We start from the raw sequence: 24,324 nt of genomic DNA on the forward strand, positions 1-24,324 counted from the left end.
AGTAGATCGGGTTAAGATTCAAATTATTTTCAACTCTCAATGGTTGTGACTCACAGCCAGACCGTCGCTCCACTTCCAGCCGCCGTTGTCCATGGGGTTCCTACGGTTGAGCCCGATCCAAAACCAGTGCTGCTCGTGCTCCTCTGACTCTCTGCAGATGATTGAATCGTCGGCATCACCTCGTGTCAAAGGTGACGTACAGCGTTCATCACTCACCCGAAAGTCTCGTGGAGCACCTGCAGGACAAAGTGCTCTTCTTCAGCATCTGTGATGCTCAGAAGATTAGCTCCATGCTTCTGACAGAACATGTGAGCCTTCATCCAGCTCAGCTTCTGGTCCAGCTGGTAGGAATGAAACACCTGGACAAACAAGCACATTGAGCATACATGTCATACACATCATTGGGATGTACATGAAATGAGCTGTGACCTTGTAACAGTTCCGCAGGTTGCTGTTGCTCTTCCAGCCATTCGGGCAGTTGCCGCTCAGGCTCGGCGTGGGCTGCGGGGTGGGTGGTTCCGGGCTTAAGGACGTGTCCTGGTTCTGCCGGCAGATGAACTTCGCCTTGTATGAGTCACACTGCCTCACCTCCCACAGACCAGTTGCAAGAAACGTAGCCATGGAGACGCAGCCGACACGGACGTTGACTGAAATAGACACGGAGGTAAAGTGTGATGAAACACATGGAAACTGAGGCGCAGAAGTGATGATTTGCACTTGTAAATATCGAACAGGGTCTTTATCTACACAAACAAATGATGAATTTTATCAGTGATTTTTGCTGTAATGTTTTTTTATTTCGAACAGGCCGGATGTCCTTTGGTAAAGCATTGAATTTCAACAACTTTGTTGGAATTAAAAACGTGAAAAGGTAAACGTAAAAATGTGAATAATGTACTTATTAATTGAATGTGTGACTTTGTTTACATTACTATAGAATAAGGATTTCAGATGGGGGAGAACTTTATAAAGTAATAACTTCAAAACATGGTCATGATGATGGTCTTACTGCATCTAGGAGAGGAAGACTTCGACATTTCAAACATGTCAGTGAGTCAGGAGAGTTGGGGTTTCACATTAGTTGCCTATAGAACATTTTTTGATGTCAATTTAAAAGTTGTTTTTGAAGAGATAGATGTAGTATATATATGAATGTATGATAAAAAAAAAAAGTAAATTAATGTATTAATTGATTGTAAACAAACAAATAAATTAAATAAATAAACCAATTCAATATTATGCCAAGTTATCTTAACTTAAAAATCATTCAAAGATAATGGTATAAACTAAAGGGCCAGTTTACAATTAAATAATTAATCATTTGTTTAATTTGGGCCTTTTTAAAGTTGAGTTAATTCATGATTAGATAAAATCAGATCCTTAAGCTAGTTATAATAAAACTATTTTAAAGTCTGTCATGGATTCCGCCATGTTCTTTTAAATTAATTGATTTCATTGATCAAAATGTACCTTGTAAGACTGATGATTTAAATTCAATTACAAGATATTAGAATTCCTGTGCTGTGTTTATAAAACTTTAAAATACAGAACTTGACTAAACAAGTGAAGTTGAATATGTTCCTCTGAGCTTTTCTTGGTTTGAGGCATGCTTTAAGACTGCAGAACCTTTTGACCTCTGTCTATCTCACTTCAGCCACCAGTATTGTTCAACATGCAAACTCAAGACGGATCTCAACAAGAGATTCTGCCTGAAGACAAGAGCCTTTTTCGACCAATCCGGACATGTTGTTTTCATTGGAAGGATTTGGATCAAGATTGAAACGTCTCTTGCAGGCGTGAGAATCTTTTTCTAAATATGCAGTGAATCTTTCAGAATTCCTCCAGGGAATTTATTAATACACGTGTGTAGGTGTGAAGAGAAATTGGGTCATAGCAAAAAATGCTCTATATTTAAAAGAGCGCAGTGTGTGAGAAGCCTACACATGCATTAGGTTTATAATTTGTTATTCAAAGGCTTAATTGTTGGTCAAAAAGATGAAAAACATACTTTATTAAAAATCTATTTTACATTTTTAATGTTAAAAAGGCAAAACATGTGGAGTAATCGGCGTAGGAATGTTGTTAATTAAGGACAAGATAATATAAATAATACTAATAATAAATAAAAAGGCCTTTTTTTTTTAAACATAATGGCAAGGATAGAAGTTTCTTAAAAGCTATCGAATAAAAGTTGAAACATTCACTTCACAGAATCAGACTGCAACCGTTCCCCACTGAGAAAAACATATTTGTTAATCTAATCTAAAAAACATGTAATTTGTTAAAGTAAAGTGTTTCAGTCAAAATAGTTAATGGATCACAAACCAAGATTTTGACTAATACTGATATTAAAAATTCGCCTCAAATTGTCGATAGAGGTTTTTCTTTTATTTACAATAAAGTCTCCAGTATCACATCACCGTTTTTACTTATTAATAGTAATATGGGAAAAAGTATCATACAATGAATTAAAACACAATCCTCTTTTATGCAAAAACACAAAAAAATAACATTTTTTAACAATAACAACACCATTTTTTACAATTAATTAAAATACAGATTTGGAATAGGTCCATAACAAAATATGCACAACAAAAGGAATAAATTTAGTTCAAGTAGGTAAGGTAAGTTACCATAACTGACCAAGACTAAGTTAAATGTTTCTTTAGAAATAGAAATGTATTCGTCATGGTTCGGACTTCAATGTTTCACTGCCATGTTGTCATCTTAGCTAGCCGAGAGCTCATTCGTTTCCACAAAGCTACGCTAACCAAAATTATTCATGATTATATGATATTAATTTTATTTATTTATATTAAAGATTTTTAAGAAAGACATCTGTTCTCCTAAGACACTTCTCTGCAGGTTTATCTCTCTCCATAATGGTATAAAGAGTCAGTGGAAACCCTCTGGTAGATACAGAATTGAAAGTGTAGTTGCAGAAGTGAAGACTCACCCGGCTGGTCTCGATTCCAGTTGGTGTAAGACACGTCATCCCCGCTCAGCCAGCGGTAGCTTCCCGGACTATCCCTATTATGAAGCCCGATCCAGAAGGAATTACCAGAGTGACCGAACACCAGGCTGTTGGCAAAAGCCTGTTCGAACCTGAACAAAGAGAAACATGGAGTTTTGCAACATGTTTGAATTGTTGTGCTTCTGTTTCTCTCAGTACCGATTTGTGATGGTTATAAGGGTTGAACCTTGTTCCTCACAGGACTTCCTGGCTTCATCGAATGTGACCAAGTCCTCTCCTACCCAGTAGCAAGCTGGACTGTGCCACTTCCAGCCCTAAAACAAAACATATAAACATACACAGTGACAAAAGAAATGAAGTAAAATAAAGTGTAGAATTTCTGGAGTGAATATAGATAAATGTCAGATGTATGGTTTGGATCTTCTGAATCAATTCCAGCCTCTCAGTTTATCAGTCGCTACTGTCTGAAGTTAAATAGAAGACAGTTATATCATCATTAAAGACAAGGCCATTCTTTTGTATTTGTTGTGTTATAATATCCTGAATATCTGTAGAATTTGCTGAAGATTTTCCTAATAATGTAATTCGATCTTGCCTCTTGTATTGCATAGATGTTCCACAGCCTACTGTAAAAAACAAGTGAAACTCAGATTCAGTGGTAGACTCATTAATGCCTTTACTTGGATGTTTTGGAAAACAAATGTTCCATCAGTTGACCCGGCAACTGGTCATCAGGCATCGATTGGCTTATTTTGCATGATCTGTGATGAACAGAGACACGGCGGAGATTATGTAATTATTTACCTCGGTCTATCAGTCCAATAGTCCTTCATCAAAATATATTTTAAAGCATGTGAATATTTTGGAAGATAGCAATTGCTACTTGTTACTTATTTGAGCTTATCAAATTCAAAAAAATGTATTACATACTGTACATAAATCAAGGGAAGAGTATAAAGACTGGTTCTTTACGTGCTTTTATGTATGAGTTTTTATGTAAAGTTTGCATAAGAAGTTGATGGTTCAGCTTCAGTAGTTTTAAGATCTTTTTAAAATGATGATATGTTTCTAATAATCCTCGCTAACAACAGGGACACTGTGTTTTATTAACCTGATATGATAACGTTGCAGCATCAGTGTCGTCAGCAGCCAATTTATGTCTCGGTTGTTTCACACGTTGAGTAAAAAAAGCTCAGTCCCCAAAGTGCCACAAATGAGTCACCAAGACCAAAGTCACAATACCACACACACCCCAGTTGCTGGGCTCCACATTATAGCACCCCACTACAGCGCACTTTATTTTCCATAAAGAGACCATTGATGATTCGGCAGCTGCCCGCCCTCATCTTCAGATCATTTTCACTATAAATTTGAGTAACAACTGCTCAAAGGCTCAGACACACAATCGCCTCGTTTCACGCATAGATGTTTTGGATATTTTTAGCGCCTGTTGCTTATAAGATGGCTCATATGGAGGGACTTATGGAGTGTGAAATGAGAGACAGATGGATTTGGAAGAAGCAGATGGACGCTAGAACCTTTCCTGTTTAGAACTCATTGGCCATGTTAGTGTCTGTCAACGTGGCTCATCATTTACAATGTTTGTTTGACTGTATGCTGGTGTTGCTTATCTCTAGTCTGCCTCTCGGTCCTCAGGGAGTGCTGCAACAGCTCCAGACTGGGACTGAAGGCAGAACATTTGAGGGGAGGAGATTTGAAAAAGGGGTCAAAGATGAAGGAACAGCTGAAATATGTACTATAAGAACTTTTTCCAGACGTAGTCGGCGGACTGTCAGCAGCTGGAGACCGACCACAGACACAAATTATGTTTTTATGAGGTAACAGAGGGCAATAGAAGGAAAAATATATGTAGTCTTTAAAGTTATGTGAGGAGTGTTTACCACCAAAAATATCTTTAAAAAGCAAATAATGAAGTACACATTTTAAGTATGGTTAACTAGAAGCCTCACTAATGATTTAACAACATAAACAAATAAAATAAAAACAATTGTGCCACAAACAAATCCTTTAAAAACAATGGAAAACCTTAACTGCAATACTTTTAAGTAGAAAAGAATGGAAATGAAACTTTTTTGCATTTGCAGATATATTTCTTACACTACTTTTTTCTCAAAACATATGTTTAGGCTTTTGTGTTTTATATTGTATTGTGTATTGTTTTTTCTTATGTTATCTTGACCTTTTTAAATATTTATTTTAACTGTGTATTGTTTTTGATTTTTAACACTTTGTGACCCTGGTCTGATAAAGGTGCTTTACCAATAATTACTTACTTACTTACTAATGTGTTGTATATGTTGTATATATTACTTATATGAAACCAAAAAATAATGTGTTTTGCTCACTTTATGGGAAGATGAATTCACTCTACAAGCAATTCAGGTTCCACTTATGTCTTTCAGTATCAAGGAATGAGACATTTATTCTGTGTGAATTCAAACAGTATATTTAAATCAGAGTCTCAGCTTGACAGATGAGTTTAAGTGCTGTTTCCACCTTATTTTAAAAAAGCACTTCAGTGTAGCTGCTACTCATGTTGCTCAAGACATTGACTTGGAAAGGTGCGATTGCTAGGAAAATCCTCTTCAATCTCAACTGGTATAGGCGTTTGTTAATAGACTTCTGTGGTCATCCCAAGGGTTATTGAGACTATGAAAAAGGACTACCTAGGTCTCCTTCTGAAGTGTCTTCTACTGAAGAGGCAGAGTTGGAGGAATTTGAGGCAGGTTCAGTCATGAACTTATTTTCTTTAGGCCCTGGATGTTATTGGTTAGTCACGGCTGATGTACTTGTGCAACATTGCATGGTGTGCCTGAAAGTATGTTCTAATTAGATTGATATAACCCTCAGCTGGGTTTTGGAATATTTATGGAGGTTTTCTGAACCCTTTTACAGATACATTCTACCGTTTTTCCTACAAGTATGGATTCCGGAACTAGATAAAAGCGACCAAAAGGAGTTTTCTCCATATGGTATGAACTCCTTAGTCATTTAGGAGAAACGGAAAATAGAACCACTGCTCTTCCACATGGAAAGAGGCAAATTTAGGTAGTTCTGGAATCTTTAAGGCGAGTGCCAGGCATATCCAACAGTGAAGATACCTCCCGTCACACAAGGACATGGAATTAACTTCTCTTTCACTTTGACTGGGAACGCATTGATGTTCACGCAGAAGATCTTCCTGAGCAAAAGAAAGTCTGGGCCTCTTTGGTTTGGCTTCTACTCCTGCAACTGACCATGAATAAGAACATTTTGTTTGACGTTTGTTCGGGTTCAAACTATTTACAACAATCCTTAAGTTAATGTTTCAGGAGAAAGAAGGGTTTATTGGTCTGCTTTTCTTTTCTAATTTGAAAGAAAGAGTAGGAGTTTGTGGCCACCTGTTCTCATCGAGTTACTAGAGATAATATTTCTGCACTTTCTCATTTTTTCTCAATAAAAGAAACCATGAAATTATATTAAAGTATTTTATGGTCCATGCTGTATATATTTGGTCACATTGGCACTGTATAAAACTTTTCAGTTGCATAAATAATCTAATAGAAAAAGGTATTTTGAACTTTAATATTAGAAAATAAAGTTACCTTTTTGCAATCTTGGTGCTGTGGTTTTCCATCACTCTTGGTACCTGGCTTCTTACAGATGGACGGCAGAGTCAGGTTACAGGGGCTGTCATCCCAGCGTCCCTCCTGAAGAGCACAAACACAACTACTGTTTGAAAAAACCAAAGTGAGACAAGCAAGTTCGTGATCGCTCCACTTACAGCCCCCCACATGGAGACACAATCCTCTTGGGTGTTGCGGAAGTTGTTGGGCTCATATGGATGCCAGAAAGTAAAGATGACCGGCGTGTGGTCCGACCATTGGAAGTCCATTTGCATATTGGTGTCATGGAGGCCGATCCACAGCTGCTCAAAATCTGGTCCAGACAAAAGAATATTCTTCATTTTATAATCTTAAAATATACATTAGAGTAATGTCATCAAATACATTTACATCTATTCATTTGTTTAACTTTTGGTATCAGCTATTAAGACACATTTACCTTTCTTCAACTCATTCAGGATAAACTCCAGTTCTGGAAGCGTATGGATGCTGGCCAGGTTGGCCTCCATCTTCTGGCAGGTCTTCTGGGCCGAGTCCCAGTCCGACTTCTCGGAGGTCACCTTATAACAGCCGGCTTGGAAGGCCTGCCACCCCACGTTGCACTCATATTTCTGGTCGTCTGTCCATGAATCTGCGCGACAGAGATAAACAGAGTACAATAGGATCCTGCAAAGCTCACAATAATGTAACTGACCAGTGGTGAAAGGGTCCATAGTGGCGTTGGGTCTCTTCTTGCAGACGTAGGGGAGAGCCATAGAACAATCGCGATTTTGCCAGCGGCCCGATGAGTCTGTTCTGATGACAGCGCAGTTTGCTTCATCTGAGAAGCTTGGCATGTCTGAAGGAAAATAATACTTGTTATCAACGTGCTCATAAAAGCCTCTTAAATACTCTTTTCCCTCTCAGCAATATTTCATGGTCACTTTAGCGAGATTCTATTAACCTTTTTGTGCTTCTTTTACTGATGTTGCTAAATCTTAAACTGTGTCAAAAGCTATTTAAAATAATTAAAACTGGGAAATCAAAAGGCATGACTCAAAAAAAAGTAGAAAGTCTTAAATAAATATCATGGTTTGTGCTCATACCACCCTGCTTTCAGTAAGTGACGGATGGATGAGCTGTTTAATGATGATCTATGTGAAACAAAAATGGTGAATCTGATCAATATATGATTAACTATCATTAAAGGACGCAACATAACATCAGCAATCAATTTGATTAATGACAAATTGAATTTAAATCATAACAGGGTGTTTATCAGTAGCTTGGTCTGGAATTACAGGGAGAGTAATTCAATGTATTTTAATAATAATTCATCATTCAACAGCATAAAAGTAAGATTTTGTTTCATCTGAGTTTTTGCTTGAATTCTGGAATACTACGCTTTTATTATCTTTAAAAACGTTCCCTGTAAGTAAATTGTATTTTACTTTAAGCATGATTAGTGAATGCACCAAATACACAATCGACAACAATGGAATGTCAGGTTGAGTTAAGTTAAGAGTTGAAAAGGTATTTGATGAATGGGCATTTTAAATTGAATTGAGAATTTTGCCCAAGCCTGTGAGTGAAAGACTTAAACTGAGCTGTGTATTTACAAGACAGGTATAATTTGACTGACTGAAATGATAACTAACTATGTTTCTACTATAGTGTTATTTTTGCAACGCAAACATGATCATACAACCTTATTAAATCCAACATTACTACAGCAGATGTTTTAGTACCTCTGACACACACCGACACCTTGACCCCACCATGTGTTCACCGAGTCACTCAAGGTCGAAAACCTACTTAGCCAGAACGGTTCATTAATATTTTCAAAGGCAGCACATTTGGTCTTGAACCTATAAAGCTTGCTAAAAGGTTAATTAAGCTCCTCAACGCTTCATGAAAAGTTAATTAAGTCCAAGGTTAGAAAGAAGAACTTTCTTTTTTAATATCCAAACTTTAGGAAGTTTGCAGTGTCAGAAAACTGGACGTTGAAATACTGGAGTGAAATACAATCTAAGGGATATCATGTTAAATTGGTTATTGTACCTTTACATTCAGATAAACTTCTTTACTGGTTAAGCACAGAGGGAGAAAACAGCCTTAGAAATGCAAAAAGTTCAGATATGCAATAGTTTTTGTATTTAAAAATGAATAAAGCAAAATATTCTTTGAATATATTTTGAATAAAAAAATCTAATGGTGGTTCAAAACAAATGGTGGGGCCATGGTTCAATCACAGGGGTATATTAAAAAAGACTTCTAGAATAACTAGTAAAAACTAAATTTAAAAAAATGAACACCTGGCTCCCAGTTGAGATACTTGAGTGGTGAGGAGTCAGCCCACTGCCAGCCTCCATTGACGTCCAGGTCATTGAGGCCAATCCACAAAGAAGCACTGTAGCCTGTCAGTAAGCCTGAAACAAGGGAAGAACGACAAAACATGAGTGAGATATGAAGTGCCAAAATATTGATTGATGTATAAAATATATGTGTACAAACTACCCACTGCTCAAATCATTTTGGTTTCATTTTATTACTATTATTATTATTTATCAATGATAAATCATTACATATAGAAATATCAACATAAAAATGTATGAGGACAGTAAGCTTCACTTGAGAATGTATATGAGAAACATCCATTTAAAAACTGTAGGTCTTTTAATAAAGACATAGAAGGTCCTGAGGGTTCCCCCGGGTAAAACCCCTTAGGTCAAGATTATTGTTTGATGTTTAAAGATGATTCAATTGAGGAGATACATGTATGTTGTTGAATAAATGTTATCTATGAGTACATTTTGCCTTTTTTGATAGTCTGTAATATAAATTCTAGAACTATAAATATTAAATGACAACTTTTTATTTTTTTTAAGATTAGGTTAATCTGACAAATGCCTGACCATGCCATTTAATTACGTTAATTAATTAAAAAAAACTCAAAATCTATTCAAAAGAAAAACAATGTGACCTCTACCTAATGAGGGCGTGTAAAAAATGTGTGGTGTTCCACAAGAGTCAGTCCTGGCATCATTGTTGTTTATGTTACATTAAAAAACACGTCTATGAAGTTTTCTGTTTGTTTAATATTTGTTGCCCACATAAATGAGAAAAAAAGTAAAAATGATGTTGTCTAAATAATACATTATCTTATTCACCCTGATAATATTAAAGCATATGATATTCCATTGTTTTTTGTCTGCTACTCAATAATTCCAAACTGTGACAATTAGCAAGAACATTTGACATACTATCTCAGGGCAGATAAAAACATTTCAACTTAAAAGCATCCAACCATTGATGTAGGTCTGCTCGTGCAATTTGGTGATGCTAAGCAAGTCCGCCCCCTGCTGCTGGCAGCTGACCCAAGCTTCACTCCACGACAGAACTGCTTGGAAGTTAAACTGATAACAGCTGTCTGTCAGTGGGTCACTGTCCCAAAAGGTCTCGCAGCCACGGGCTGTCAACAGAAAGAAGGGATTACTGGATCAAAGGACCGCTTGTGGGTAACAAAGGCTAAAACGTAAATCGACCTACTCTTGACCGGACAGAAGCCCCAGCGCTCATCTTTGCCATAGTCATAGCTTGTGGCGCACCAGATGTGACCATCCTCTCGTCCAAAGCTGGTGCAGTTGTGGAACCACTGGCCGTCGTACAGGAAGGGAAAGTAGCAGGGACGACCCTGAGAGTTTCCCTGGATGGTGAAGATCTCTGCAGATCAAACATACAATAGAATAATATTATCAAACTCAACATGAACTCGACTTATCTTGGCCAGTGCTGACACGGAACAGCTCTTGTGCCTGACCTGGGCAAAGTGATTCTGGGCCACAAAATACTCATAACTGTATTATGTGCCCTTTTTAAGGAAGAATAATAAATAATAAATGTTAATAAATCTAACATTCTGATAGCTTAAAAACTACTTTAATTTTGTATGTATTATTCATAACAACTTCAAGTCTAAATATAAATCATTAAATTGTTTGAATTGGGCACTTCTCCATTTCTTCCTTTTCATTTAAGTATTTCCTTAAGTATTTAAGTAAATCTAAAGTAAAATGTTAGGTAAGTAAGGAATCAGACTTGAGGAGCACCATACAGCACCCCAGAAGAGGCAATGGGGTAACAGCCAACCTTTGAACAGTAACCCTGATAGGAACTTTTATCGTAGATGCAGAACTATAAGATGATCTGAGCGATCTGAGTTAACTGAAGGAGAAGTCATTGAAGTAGACAAAAATGCTTGCACTATGAGAGCTCTGGGAACCGATGAGATGAACCAAGAATTGTTGAAGGCTCTTGATGTTGAGGGACTGTTTTTGTGGACACACCTGTGACCTTGTAAAGTCAGGTAAAGTGCCTGGGGAGTGGATTTATCCAGGGATCACATTACTTAGCTTCACAGGAAAAGGTGCTGGAGAGGACGATCGTCAAACCTCAGATCAACAATGTGCTCTGTTGATTTTGAGATGAGCTAACAAGCAGGTTCTGAGGGAAAATTTGCGGTGGGAAGCTGCTGGAGTTTGGGGGGGAGGCGCTGTCTGTAAATGGCTATCCAATCCCTGTATGACCAAAGTAGTAGTTGTCCAAGTTGTCAGGTGTAAGTCTGACATTGACAAACTTGTTTGTGCTTTACATGGGCAGGATCTCAGTATTGGGGAGCTGTATCTAAGGTAACTGGCTGATGATGGGGTGCTGTTGACCTTATCAGTATGTGACTCAGGAGAAAAAGGATGGATTTCCATCTCCAGGACTGGACAAGGTAGACAGATTACAACTCCACTTTGGTCTTGTTACCCTCCAAAAACAATACCAAGGATACATAAGTATCCCAGTGTGTAGGGACCGCGTGCCAAATTGCATCAGTGGACACATTTAAAGTTTTAGTTAAATGGGTTAGGGTGATTATTGATCAGCGAGTTTTATAATAAAATATCTTTGCGAGTGAAAGGTTTTCAAAATTAACACTTGAGAAAAAAAAAAATGTTGTAATGTAGACAATAGTATTAATCATTAGTAACCAATGTAGGCTCTACATTTAATTTGTTGACTGACATAAATAACTTTTCATCATAGTTCTGGAGCTGAAACAACCAGATTGTTATTTTCAGACAATAAAGTAAAATTTCAGACGTCTGAATGCATTTAGCATTTTACATCATTGGTTGTATAAATGATTTAAATGGACCATTACTTAAAAGTAAGCTTGACACAAATTTGACAGTACTAGCAACATATTTCTTAGTGAGGACAGCATGAAATAATTTCAAAACAATCAAATGGAAAGTAGGACAGACATGTTAAAATATGAAGGAAAAAAAGATTTCATGAAGCCCCACCAACGACTGAAACTATTCCTCTGCTGACTAATGTCACAGGCATCTGTTTCCAGCCGTGACTGGACTTCGTATTGGACAATAAAACGGGCAGAAGAAAGCAGACAGTCTTTTCAAGCTATTTCTGCTTTTATGTTATTTGGTGTCTGTGTGGTATTTGCTCGCCTCTAAATTCACGACTGCAATGCCCCAAGGCTACGGCAGTATATATGAGGAGTTGGTTTTCCAAATAAGCAATACATTAAATAACCATTGTTAATACTACACTTTTCTACCAGATATATCTTTTAATTGTTAGTATTGTCTCAGAAAAATTCTATTTTAACACATTAATGATACTTAATAAATGATCCAGTGTATTGAACAATAATGATCAGTTATCGAAAAAATCTGAGGTTATTTAAAAGTGCATTTTTTATCTCTAACAAATGTGCATTTGACATTTCAAAGCAGCCAATCCCTTTGAATATTAGATCAGTTTTGTTTAGCGCGTTTTGGAGACAGCACTTTTGTTTTGGATACATTTTTTACTAATGAGTGCAAAGTAAAGTAAAAGTAAAGGAATAGACATAATTATACAACCCAATAAAGTCTATATACTGTATATAAAGTCTGTATATCATTTGTCTTACGCTGGAATATTTTGGTGCAAGGGTCCTGTACTCCGCCGTGCATTTTCCACTTCGATGACGCTGGTGGTGACGAGGAGTTGAAAAACGCCGGGGGGAGATGGTTATTGAACGTTTCCAGCAGTTGACCGCAGTTCCATGTCCAACGCACTCGGGGGGGCTCGTGGTCGCAGGTGTACACGCCCATTTTCTCATATCGGCTGGTGACGTTTCCCACGGTCATCCCCAGGCACAGGGACGAGCCCAGGTTGAACAGGCGACCCCGGGACACCCATTTCCATCGCTGATTGTCGCCGACACAGTTGGCGGACAGGACGAGAGAGTTGCCCGACACCCCGAGGCAGCCCTGCATGCCCTCTTGGATGAAGGCAAAGTCATCAGAGTCTGTGGGTTCTGCGTCAAACAAAAAAAAAAGGGGAAAGAGCAGATGTTGGTCGATAACACTGATTAAAATAGACAGATGTGCCTGTTAGCTACACAACCAACACACCAGGTCAACACATTTTCAATCAATACTCTATTAATAGACAACAAGGCATCACAGTTCCTGCTCCCTTCAATCACACAATAAAACAATGTACTGCCTAGTTAGTTTTAGTGCCAAATATACAAAACAACTATCCCTCTCAAAACATAAGGGAAAATTGAAGGAGCACACAGGAAGCTACAGAAGAATATGAAGAGGAAGAGTAAACCACAGGTTTGACAATATATTGACAAAAATTTTATTGTACAACAGCTCTCTCAAAAGTTCAGCCTCACAATCGCTCATCCAGGAACATTTGGATCAACGTAAGGAACCATTATACATTATACATATGAACTTGTGTAAAATAATAGAATAAAAAATAAAGGAACTAACTGCGTGAAAGCTTTCTGAAAATATGTCCGTTTGGAATAGATAGAGTATATAAGAATATATAGAGAAGGTCACAGATATAAAAAGGACATTGCAGTACATATTTGACCCAAATATATCTTACAACAAAAAAAAAACCTCCCCTCATTGTTCCCTTCCCTTAGGATTTAAGATGTAAAAGCAGAGACAAATTGTTTGTGTGGAAGAAAGAAGCTCACAGAGGATAAAATCCGTATTCTTCAGATGTATTTCTTTCCAGAGATCTGACACACACTCAGGGGAAAGTGAGACCCTTAGCATTCTGGCTCAGCATGCTACTGTGAGAGGCCAGTAAGTGGGGAAGGAAGGAAAGATCAGTGGATGTCGACTTGAAAAGTGCGTTGCTTCAGTCAGTGCTTCTGCTGCCGTCTTCCATCTCCAACTCTGTGGCTTGTACAGACAAGGAGACAATAGAGGCCGGTCCAGAGATCACAAGAACCCTGTAATCTAGGGGGCAGGCATTGTCTCACACACTGTGGTCGAGTTTCTCACAGACAGCTTTTTTGGTCAGTTCACAGAAACAGAACTGGTGGGTCAGCATGCATCGGGAACGTGTTTACTATGAAAACAGATGGAAATCTGCCCCTTCATTTTATCTGGACCAGCTCCATGTCTTACAATCAAAGGATTACCAGCCGTGTTCGAGTTCTGTGGTATCGTGGCACAGCTTATGCAAATATCAATATTATTTTTAGAGCAATACAAGATCAATAACAAACCCACTCATATATGCATAGTCCCTACAGCACAGTTGTTAGTGAGGCCCATCATTATTATAACATTTGCGAAGCCAAATCGTACATTAGCCATTTAAATAAACTGATACAATGAATCCGGACATACAAAATGCTGCAATACTGTCTGCATTCTTTAAGTAGGAGTGAGTAGTCACAATTCATGTGAAGAATTGAGTCAATGCTAGTCATTTCTTCTCCAGAAAATCACTTTAGTGTCCATTTTAATCAATCATTCTGGTGCAGTTTGTTCCCAAAAAAAACAGTGTGCGGCCTGGCCATTACCCATATTCTCTTCAAATACCAACAAGGTCAAACTTGTACATAACAAAGTTTAATAGTGGAAAAAACGTATAATAATAAAAAAACACAATATACAAATATCAACAATAGAAAAACGCATATAGTGTATAGTGGATAAAGGTATGTGAAGTTTGTGTCAGGCTGAGAAGATATTGCTTTTGCTTTTAGCCTGATCACTTGGGTGGTACTACTTCAAATGATGAACAGAATTCAGGTTTCAGACAAGAGACATCACTCCTGAGAAAGAGGCTGTCTGCTGAAAAGGAGATTGCTTTTGATCATTAATCATGATCAGCCTTTATATGTACTTGGTATATCGTATTTATTTATTGATGCATTTGTTGAACCCCAAAACTTTACAGAACATTAAACCGCAAAATAATGAGGGAAATGTAATGCTCCCTCTTAAAATGTTGGTTCAATTGAGTTGTTTAAGTTTAATACTGTAAATAATTGTTGTGTTTATTTAAGTGATATGTTTGAAAAAGTTATTTTATCTCAAAGTGCTGCTAACTGCACTCTTGCCTGCTGCCTGCGAAATTGGTCATAGATTTTCTTAACAGATGTGTGTGTCAATGTCATAAAATAAGATGTCATAGATTAAAATTATTAACTGCAATTAAGTTTCACTCATCTTTGAAGACAATCCCGCCGCTTCCTGCTGCTATGATGTTGTCTGGTGGGAAAGCCTGGTCAATCCTTATGATGCGACAAAACCTCAAAGAATTTTAGTTTATAAATTACAAGCTGCAAAAACATTTGGATAAGTGACACAATGGTTAACAGTCTGAGGGTAAAAAAATATAATGTATTATGTAGTTAAGTTATATCATTAAATAATTGTTGTCAAAATGTCCATATAGTGGTAATACAAGTTACATTTGCTTCCATATGAGGCTTTCCATAGAAATGTGAAGCAGGGTTACATAACTTGAGCATTCAAGACAGTAAGGAGCACATTTAGAAGTGTCTTTTAATTCCTCTCTGGAGGCTCATCTGGGATGTTTGATGTCAAAGAAAAAAGAAGGGGAAAAACTCAGGATAATCTGGGAGAGAAACGGCGAGAGAGAAAGAGAGAGAGAGAGAGGGAGAGGGCTGAATTCCAGATTAACGTAAAGCCATTGAGCTGTGTGAAAACTAAGCCACAACAGCTCTCCAGCTGTGATCTCACTTTCCCTCAACTTTTTTTTTTCTTCTCTCCAAACACTGAATGCTTGTTGGAGTAGTAGAGAGGGTAGGAGACAGAGGCAGAGAGAGAGAAGGGGGGAGAGAAGCCAAGAACAACCAGGAACTCTGAAATTGGCTGGCAAAGACTGATATTCCCAAAACATCCACCTCCTCATCACGGTCATGTGGATTTGAGGAACCGGTCGGATGATAATGCGCATGATTTTCGGTCAAAACAAGGCTTTTCGTAAGTCTCGGTTCGGTCAGGAATTGCTGCAGTTAGAATGTTAAGAAACAAGATTCCATTATACGTTTAAAAAGGAGGAACATGTCATTTTATTTAAAGAATTAGGTGAACAAACTTGAATGTTCAAAGGCTTTTGTGAGCAACATTTTACTCCGGGTTGTCTGTTAGAGCAGCATCATTTAAGCTGATAGGAAGAGATAAACAAAGCAATTTGGTCTTTGTTGTTTGCAGAGGAAGTGGCAATCTTGGGCCCTAAATGAGAATTTACAACCACTGGGTTTCATCTTCAGTGACAGAAGCCTTTTCAAGTTCTAGAGTCAAGAGACATTTGATCATGTTTCTTAGATCCCATGTTAAAGGCGCTCTGGGAATTCAGGGTATTGAATCCAATAGCATGGTTCCCAATATGACAAATGTTGAAAATATTTGTATTTTAATGGATAGAAAAGTTGGATCAGGGTTTAAAAACTTGTCACTGGAGCTCTTTGTTGCGGAGGATAAACTGGCCAGAACGGGCATGTTCATTGTTGCCAGTATTAAAGTGCGGAAACACTGGTTGGAAATGTCTTTCAAGTACCTGGGACTTCATTATTGAGCAATGTTAGACGGATTGATTCAAATTAAACTTGACTTTTGTTTTCCATCTCCATCCTACCATGAAGAAAAAAAAATACTTCACTAACAATAAGTGGTGGGAGGCACACAAATGTTATATAACTGAGATCATTTCTGATATTCCAGATACCTCAGTAGACTGCAGGGAGAACCAGACTGAGAAATGATATTATTCATTGACTCACTCTGACTTATGGATGTTTCATGCCTTCAGCCAGAGCTAGAGCTGGCAGAAGCTGCTTTGGATTCAGTGGAAGTCTGAAAGAATTCATAGCAGCCACTTGAGAGTTACCACTGATGCTGTACTAGATACATTACAATCGCAAGATATTGACATTTTGCCTTAATTTATCTGCTTAAGACAAAAAGAAGGCTACTTTGGTTCTTCTCCAGACTATGAGGCGGTGGTCAAATTAAGATGCAAAAATGAAAAAAAAAAATTCAGACGATAATATCTTCCTGAGAACCTTTTTTTTTAATTCAATGGTTTAAGACTAAGGAGGTCCAGGACAAATACTTTGTTGACTACAAAGGAAAACATTTCTGTTTTAAGAAATTTGGAGAGTTCTAAGCTTCTAAAAGGAGATTTTTAAGACATTTTACACAATGGGTCAGAAAACAGATATAAACAGTATATATATAGAATATATTTTAGACGTCCATCCAGGTCCCCAACCCCAGGTCTTGGGGCTTGTTACAGGACATTATTATTGTCTGAAAGATGTTTTGTTTTAAAACAAAGAATATCTATGTTTTTCTAAGTTTCTTATGGTGAGATGTATTTTTCACGCACTTTTTTTTTTTATTTACCGTTTCTGAAGGTCATCCATTAATACAATTCCAACATTTAATGGTGCAAAATAGATCGTGGACCTCACTGCATTCTTGTTCACACTGTGAGCTTGATATCAATCAAAGGTGTGTTTGTTTGAATGTATACTTACATGTATATATACAAAACTATGACTGTAGGAAAATACAATTTGACCAAAAACATAATATTCAGCAGCTCGGTGAAGGTCTAACATCTCTGGGGTGATTTTCTAGTTATTCCCGGTTTGTCAAGATACATAAGTGGGCCTTGTACCTATAGAGACACATTTTATCTTAACTTACGATATAATAAATCAGCAGGCGTATATATTTATTTTAGGTTCCATGTGTGTTTACGTATTCCCGGCATTCATGTCACAGTCGCAGGTAAGTGTGACAAAAAGGCATAAAGACGTGAAACTCATGCCTGCCTTGTTTGTTTCTGCGGCGTTTCTGAACTCAAAGTCAACCCAAACTGTGGAGAGACTTGACCTCATACAAGAGGCACAGAGTGGAACAGGCAGAAGGAAGGAGCAGGAGGGACTTCCAGAGAAGAGCTTCTATTTGCATTTTGCAGCCACAGTCAGTGTGAGGGCGAATATCACATTTAGAAAGCAGAAAGTGTCCAAACTTTCCAAACCTCCCACGCACACTTGTCACAGTCGAATGGATTCATTTTTTTTTATCACAGCAGAGATTTGTACATCGACTCATTTGAGATAAGAGAAAAGATTTTTTCTTTTGTTGGAGAAATCACACTCATATCCATCTTTTTTGAGAAGACGTTGGCCTGACTTCTGTTAAAAAGGTTAATGAATTTAACAGTCAGTTAGGAACACATTTAATTTCCATAGGGAGGGAAGCAGAATTAAATAAATTAATGAATTTTCCAGGTTTGGAACTGTTTGAAGTTGTTGGAATTCATTTTTTATATTCCTAAATAATGCAGCCGTCTCACGTTTATTATGGTAGACAAACAAATAGGTGTTTAAATGTGAAAACTTTTGAATAATTTTCCTCTATCGTATTGAAACCACAACAGGTAAATTCTGTTATCATGTTTTAAACTTGCTTATTGTCACCCCTGTTGCATTTCTAGGTATTGTTGGAAGTTTGTATGACAATGAATAAAACAGACATCAGCCTATAATTGGTTCGATCATCCATTCTCATTCATTCACTACATCACTGGATTGATGAGAAGGTAACCATGATTTTTTTCCAAACTCAGAAAGTGGTCCAAATTTTAGCATTACACACCAAAACCTGTTTACTGTCCAGACAAAGATGAGTCTACAATTGATTAATAAAATTACGTCTACGACCTTATTGACACTGTGGCGTCCAAGAAACTATGTTTGTGAAGGTCCGGCTGATTGGACCAGCCCCTCCCAAAATAGAAAATAAGCCAATGGCTTTCATTGTCACATGTTCTGCCCATTGAGTCCGGGCCTAATAAAAGACCTCATTTGCTGTCAATTAAAAGAGCCAATTTGTCGTTTCGAAGATGCTGGATTAAACTAATGAAATGTTCTGATGGACACAAATTATCTATTCAGTGCATTAGAGAACTTTCAGGAAATTACCAAAATGTACATACTTAGTCGTGTTGTGCAATATTGGTTCACGCGGTTATAAAAACGAGCATCAACAGACATGTAGATATAAAGAGTTTTCAATACATTTATAAATAAAGACACGTTTTACATTTTTGTAGTCCGTGGATCGATTTGAAATTTCAAAATAGCTTGTGTAGTGTGAGGGTCCCTGGACTAGACTTCTTATCTTCAGCAGCATGGATGAGCAGTTGTGCTTCATACCTGACTTATGTTTCCACATCAATGGAACATAAGATGAGAATGCAGTAGAAGGGCAAACCACATAGGGTGCCTTTGGTCTTCTTCTCAGCCTGTCGACTTGTTACTGACCATCAATCACAGAATGACATTTCCTCCTTCACATATCGAGTGGATCGCAATCTTTCTCCGCAATCTCATCGCTCCTTGATTGACCTTTGTCTTTTGAGGTCGTACTCTGAATCACATTGACTTTAAATTAAGGTTTTTAATGCAAAAAGTAATCAGTGTCAGTGTAGACCTCAGCCAAGGTCATTTTTTCTTAAAATGTAATTTTTAACAATACGAAAATATACTAAATGCGTAACAACTGTATCAATTAAAAAATATATATATTTTTAACAAAATAACTCAAATATTCATGCTGTTTATTCATTTGTGTGGTGCAATTAAACCTCTGGCCATTAGTTGGCAACATTCATCAATTTCTCTGTGCCAAAGTAGCAACATAACCAGTGAAATGGCAGCAATGACAAAAAAAATGATACACCAGAGTCCAGCAGCTTTTAAAGCTGATGTTTGGACTCAAAGTTTAAAGTAAAAAAAACAACTAAACACTGATAGATACTGGATATTGACTGTTGCTCCAGGTTGTTTGAGACTGTTAATGCACGTCACTGTGCATTGTTAATATAATGTTGTGCTTCATAAACTATTTTCTTTCCAAATTATCTGGAACATCAACTCAATTTGAAGTGAAAGTTGAACCAAAATTTAAATTAACTAATTTTCTACTCACCCTCATGTCGCCTGAGGGTTGGGAGTAGTTCCAGATATATCTGTATCTTTTTGGAGTTAAAGGCAGAAATGTATGTCCATATGACGGTCACCAATAGTCCTCCCTTTTCTATGTCCTCCTCCAAATTAGACACACTTAAAACATAAAAATACTTCCATACTGTAATGTCCTTCTTGTACTGAAGCCCAGACGTGAGAAATTGTTTTGACAGAAAATAAGTCAACCTTGAATTTTGGGTGAAATATCCCTTTAACAGTCCTTTTCCCAATATCAGCCTTACCAGAAAAAATGTCATTAAATCCTCTAATAACAGACACAGATCTGGTCTCCATGGAGTGGATGACTGTTATTGAGATAATGTTTTTGACAAACATCTCAAGATGCAACTTTCTTGGACACATCAACTTTGATAGGGTCACAGGGTTTTCGGTTCTTTCAACATCAGACCCCCCTCATAGTGAGTGGTGAAAAAACAACACAAGGTTTCTTATATAAAAAATGCATGGAGCTGATGCATTTTTGGCATTGTTACCTAAGAATCATTTTAGTAAAACATGTAATTAATTTGACATATTTACAGCTTCTAAAGTACTAGTGATGCTGTTTAACTCTTGTGTTATCTCAGGGTCAAGGTGACCCAGTGGTCGAAAACAAACGTGTTTAAGGTATCCCTTGTGTTGTCTCTGGGTCAAGATGGTGAACCACCTCCACCACTGCATATGTATTTCTGGAACTCATCTAGTTTGTTCACCTTGACCCCAAAACAACAAAGGGATACTACAAACACATTTGTTTCAAGGGTTACACAAGAGGACGTCCAGCCTGTGTTAAACCCATCTACTACTACTGATACAAAATAGAAACACAATGCTGTAAATAATTCAGCACTTACTGTATGTATTGAAATAGCAACAGCGCAAGAGTGTCTCTTCACGTTATACTCCTTGTTGACTGCACAGACATTGCAACACAAAATAAATATGTTTTAGTCCATTTTTAGTTAAGTCGCTTTGAGAGATATTTGTTGCATTATTTTGTCATTATAGTTATAGTGCATTTGTTTTAGTAAATATATAATAATATAAAAAAGAAAGAAAGCCCGGTTGTATTGCGTTGGCTATAGTTGTAAGTAATGGTAGTGACAAAGTAGCAACAATTGGTGGGTGGGCGATATAAAATATATATACTGTATATCACGTATACCACAATGTTATGGTTTTCATAGGATCATTTGAGAATGTACTGTCCAACATACTTGCTATTTCTCTACCTTAACACTGGGAAAAAAAATGCTTGAATTCAGAAAACGCTTTATTAAAATCAGAACCTTTAAATGGTTATGTTGTAAAGACAACATATGCTTTTTGTTGTGGTGACAGTACAGCATAGAAGTTTAGATAGTAGAAATAAGATAACCAACAGAACCAAGCACACCAAGGCAACTATTTTATTTTTTCCCAAAAGTACTTCCCGGTATTATATCGCCATAATGGACCCCGTCTTGTTGTATTTGTAATGCAACACTGTAACAATATTGAAAAGACGGCAGCGGAGCCACATCCAAGCAGTTGCAAAACATGTGCAGTGATCCGAGAATATAGAGAATCCGACAGTATAGTCGGGCGAAACTATTTTGAGTCCGAGTTAGGTCAAAGTAGATGTTGATGAAGTATTTGTGGTTATAACCACTGAACCAGTAAAGCAGTAACTACACTATTACAGCTGTAGAATGTGTAGGATTATCCGTATGGATAAAAGCAGCTGTAATAAAGGTTTTTGTCCTGAAGTAGCGTTAATTTTAAGTAACTTCCCGTAGACCTTCTTCTAGTATAAATGTAGTGTACAATGTTACAGCTCAAACCAGCAGTAAAAGCAGCAGTTGTTGACTATTACTTTCACAGTAGGATGCAACTTTTCCTCTGGGAGTTTTACTGTCATGAGTGTTGGCAGTAGTTGTTGACGCACTGTAGTATAGCTCTGACCTGGTTCACTTCGATGCATCAACATCTGGACCCACAAACACTAAAAAAAAGTCCACATGATGTTCGTCCACGGGTGGACCGTAAGTAACAGCAACAGGATGTAAAGGTCAACATCTTGCCCGCAGGGGGGCCAAATGGATTCAGAAAAAAAAAAAATAAAGGGACAGAAATAACACCAGCTGACCAGAACCGAGTCTAAACTAAGAAGTTCGGATCTAAACTTTTTTTTTTTTTTTTTGAGGCGACTCAGCAGTTTTTCTCCTCCCACGAACACTCTTTTGCACATCTGGTTCCACTCACTGCTCGGACTTTTTTTTTTTGGTTCGTGGCATTTTACCGAAGCCACGCAAACGTTTTTTACTTTTTAATTTTATGTCATGAAGCTAGTTTAGTTTCCACGCTAGCTAAACTCCAACAGAAGTGAACACTCACCAGCCGCGCCGCGCTTCAGTTCCAGACTAAAGATGCATAAATATAAAGTGCAATGGTAGAGCCCGAAAGGTCGTCGCCTGCTCCGTATTCCCGTGGTGGGCTTCTTCTTCTTCTTCTCCCGTGGCGTGTCCTCCATTCTTCGCGTCGAGCGGGGGAAGCGGAGAGAGGAGCCGCTGGAGAGACTGACGCTGCTGCCGCTGCTGCTGCTGCTGCTGCGTCTGCCTCGGTCACTGTGGAATGAATGGAGCGTCAACAGTGTTCTGAAGGTGGGCCACACCAGGAGCGAGCTCAGGGGTCATCGTTTCCACTTCAGAAATCCTACTTTCTATCCATCTCTTAATATTACTTTAGCTCATCTTCAAATGCATTATATTCAAGGAAGATCTACTATAAACTTATATTATCTTTTAAGTTTTATATTTGTGTGAATGCTGGGAAAGCATTCGTTCAAACTTTTATTAATTCAGCTTGTGTACGAAATGTGGGCTATGTTCTAGCTTTCTTTTATCTATTCCATCCTTTCTTTTATTCCTCTTTTTCTACCCCATTTATTTAAATGGCGAAAATGTTCAACTCATGTTTCAACTCCTTCCACTTTGACCTAATACTTCTACTTTTACTACTACGTCTACTACTAATACTACTTCTACTTTTACTACTAATTCTACTAATACTTTTACTTTTCTACTACTTTTACTTTTACTACTAATTCCACATCTTCTACTTTAACTAATAATTCCACTAATACTAACACAACTACTTCAACTACTAATACTACTACTTCTTCTACTTTTACTTCTAATTCTTCTACTACTTTTATTTTTCTACTACTTCTGTTATTACTACTAATTTCACTTCTACTTTAACTACTAATTCCACTTATATTGCTTTTAATACTACTTCCACTACAACTTTTACTTTTCTACTACTTCTATTTTTAATAGTAATTCCACTACTACTTCCACAGCACAGGAGGTTCAGCATTCACACTGCATTTTCTTCTGGAAATGCATTTTTCTAGTGTTGTTTATGTTCCCATTATGCCTCAAAAAATGAACAAGAATATTATCTGTATTGAAGCAATAACTGATTTTATATGAGTATATTTGGTTATTCCATCCACTTATATGGCACACACATTTGTGGCTCTTACCAAAAATCTTACCAAGTCTGTTTAAAAGTGTCAGAAGTGACTCTTCATTCTGGTCCTTATTAGTTATTTGTGTTGGCTGATGGTTAGAGGTTTCACAAGCAATCTGTTAACCATAACACAAAGATACATTTAGTTGATTTCAAAACAATGACAAAAAAGTGAAATTTAAAGGATGTTTTTCTGGTTTTGTATAGTTCCTGCCAGATGTTGCCATATGAGCAGCAGCACACGTTCTAGAAATAGAAGCCACATAAGTGAATGATGCAACCTTCAAAAAACATTTGTCAATTCAAATATAACTTCACAGCAACACCAAAAGCTCAGTTCTAAGCTAACCCTTTTCTGAAAAAATTCAACATTTTCCAGATACTCATCTACCAAATTTATGTACGACAATTATCATTTTTCTTTTGTTCTCAAGGATCCAAAATGTCCTCCGTTTCTCCTCTTCGAGTGTCTAAATTCTTCCCTCCTTAGATTCTCTTATAAATAAATATTTTTTGTTTTACAAATTAAAGAGAGATACTTCAGATCATTTTTAATTAAAAGAAGAACACACACACAGTAGGTGCAGAAAGCGTGTAAGTAAGTAAGTCATTTTTATTTATATAGTGCTTTTCCAGACCAGGGTCACAAATCGCTTAAACAATCAGAACAATATTCAATAAAGTATATACTTTAAAGATCAAGACAAAACTAAGAACACAACAGGAGTTCCAGAAAATCATGGAAAAGCCTGAACAAATAAAAACATCTTAAGCATATAATTGAATATAGATTAAAAATATATAAATAGATATTCACTTACCTATTCAAAAAAGATTTC

At 37.2% G+C, this 24,324-nt stretch overlaps 1 protein-coding gene across 2 annotated transcripts in view; it reads right to left on the reverse strand.

Annotated features, from left to right (window-relative positions):
- mrc2 (mannose receptor, C-type 2) overlaps positions 1–22,543 on the reverse strand; it is a 33,833-nt gene extending 11,290 nt beyond the window's left edge. Inside the window, exons 1-14 of one of the 2 annotated variants that reach the window (XM_087808778.1) lie at positions 22,346–22,543; positions 12,563–12,952; positions 10,129–10,302; positions 9,887–10,051; positions 8,895–9,008; positions 7,295–7,438; positions 7,040–7,231; positions 6,759–6,913; positions 6,580–6,684; positions 3,173–3,288; positions 2,957–3,105; positions 430–647; positions 217–359; positions 55–151 (exon numbers count right to left, since the gene is read on the reverse strand). In XM_087808778.1, the coding sequence (XP_087664904.1) occupies positions 55–151; positions 217–359; positions 430–647; positions 2,957–3,105; positions 3,173–3,288; positions 6,580–6,684; positions 6,759–6,913; positions 7,040–7,231; positions 7,295–7,438; positions 8,895–9,008; positions 9,887–10,051; positions 10,129–10,302; positions 12,563–12,952; positions 22,346–22,481 (2,298 nt within the window). In that variant the 5' untranslated portion in view covers positions 22,482–22,543. Of the gene's footprint in view, positions 1–54; positions 152–216; positions 360–429; positions 648–2,956; positions 3,106–3,172; positions 3,289–6,579; positions 6,685–6,758; positions 6,914–7,039; positions 7,439–8,894; positions 9,009–9,886; positions 10,052–10,128; positions 10,303–12,562; positions 12,953–22,345 lie in introns of both variants that reach the window. The other variant, XM_087808777.1, reaches the window with a different exon arrangement.
- Between the last annotated feature and the right edge of the window lie 1,781 nt (positions 22,544–24,324).

The sequence above is a fragment of the Callionymus lyra genome, chromosome 15 (assembly GCF_982586985.1).
Source record: "Callionymus lyra chromosome 15, fCalLyr1.hap1.1, whole genome shotgun sequence".
In the NCBI taxonomy this organism is placed as follows: Eukaryota; Metazoa; Chordata; class Actinopteri; order Syngnathiformes; family Callionymidae; genus Callionymus; species Callionymus lyra.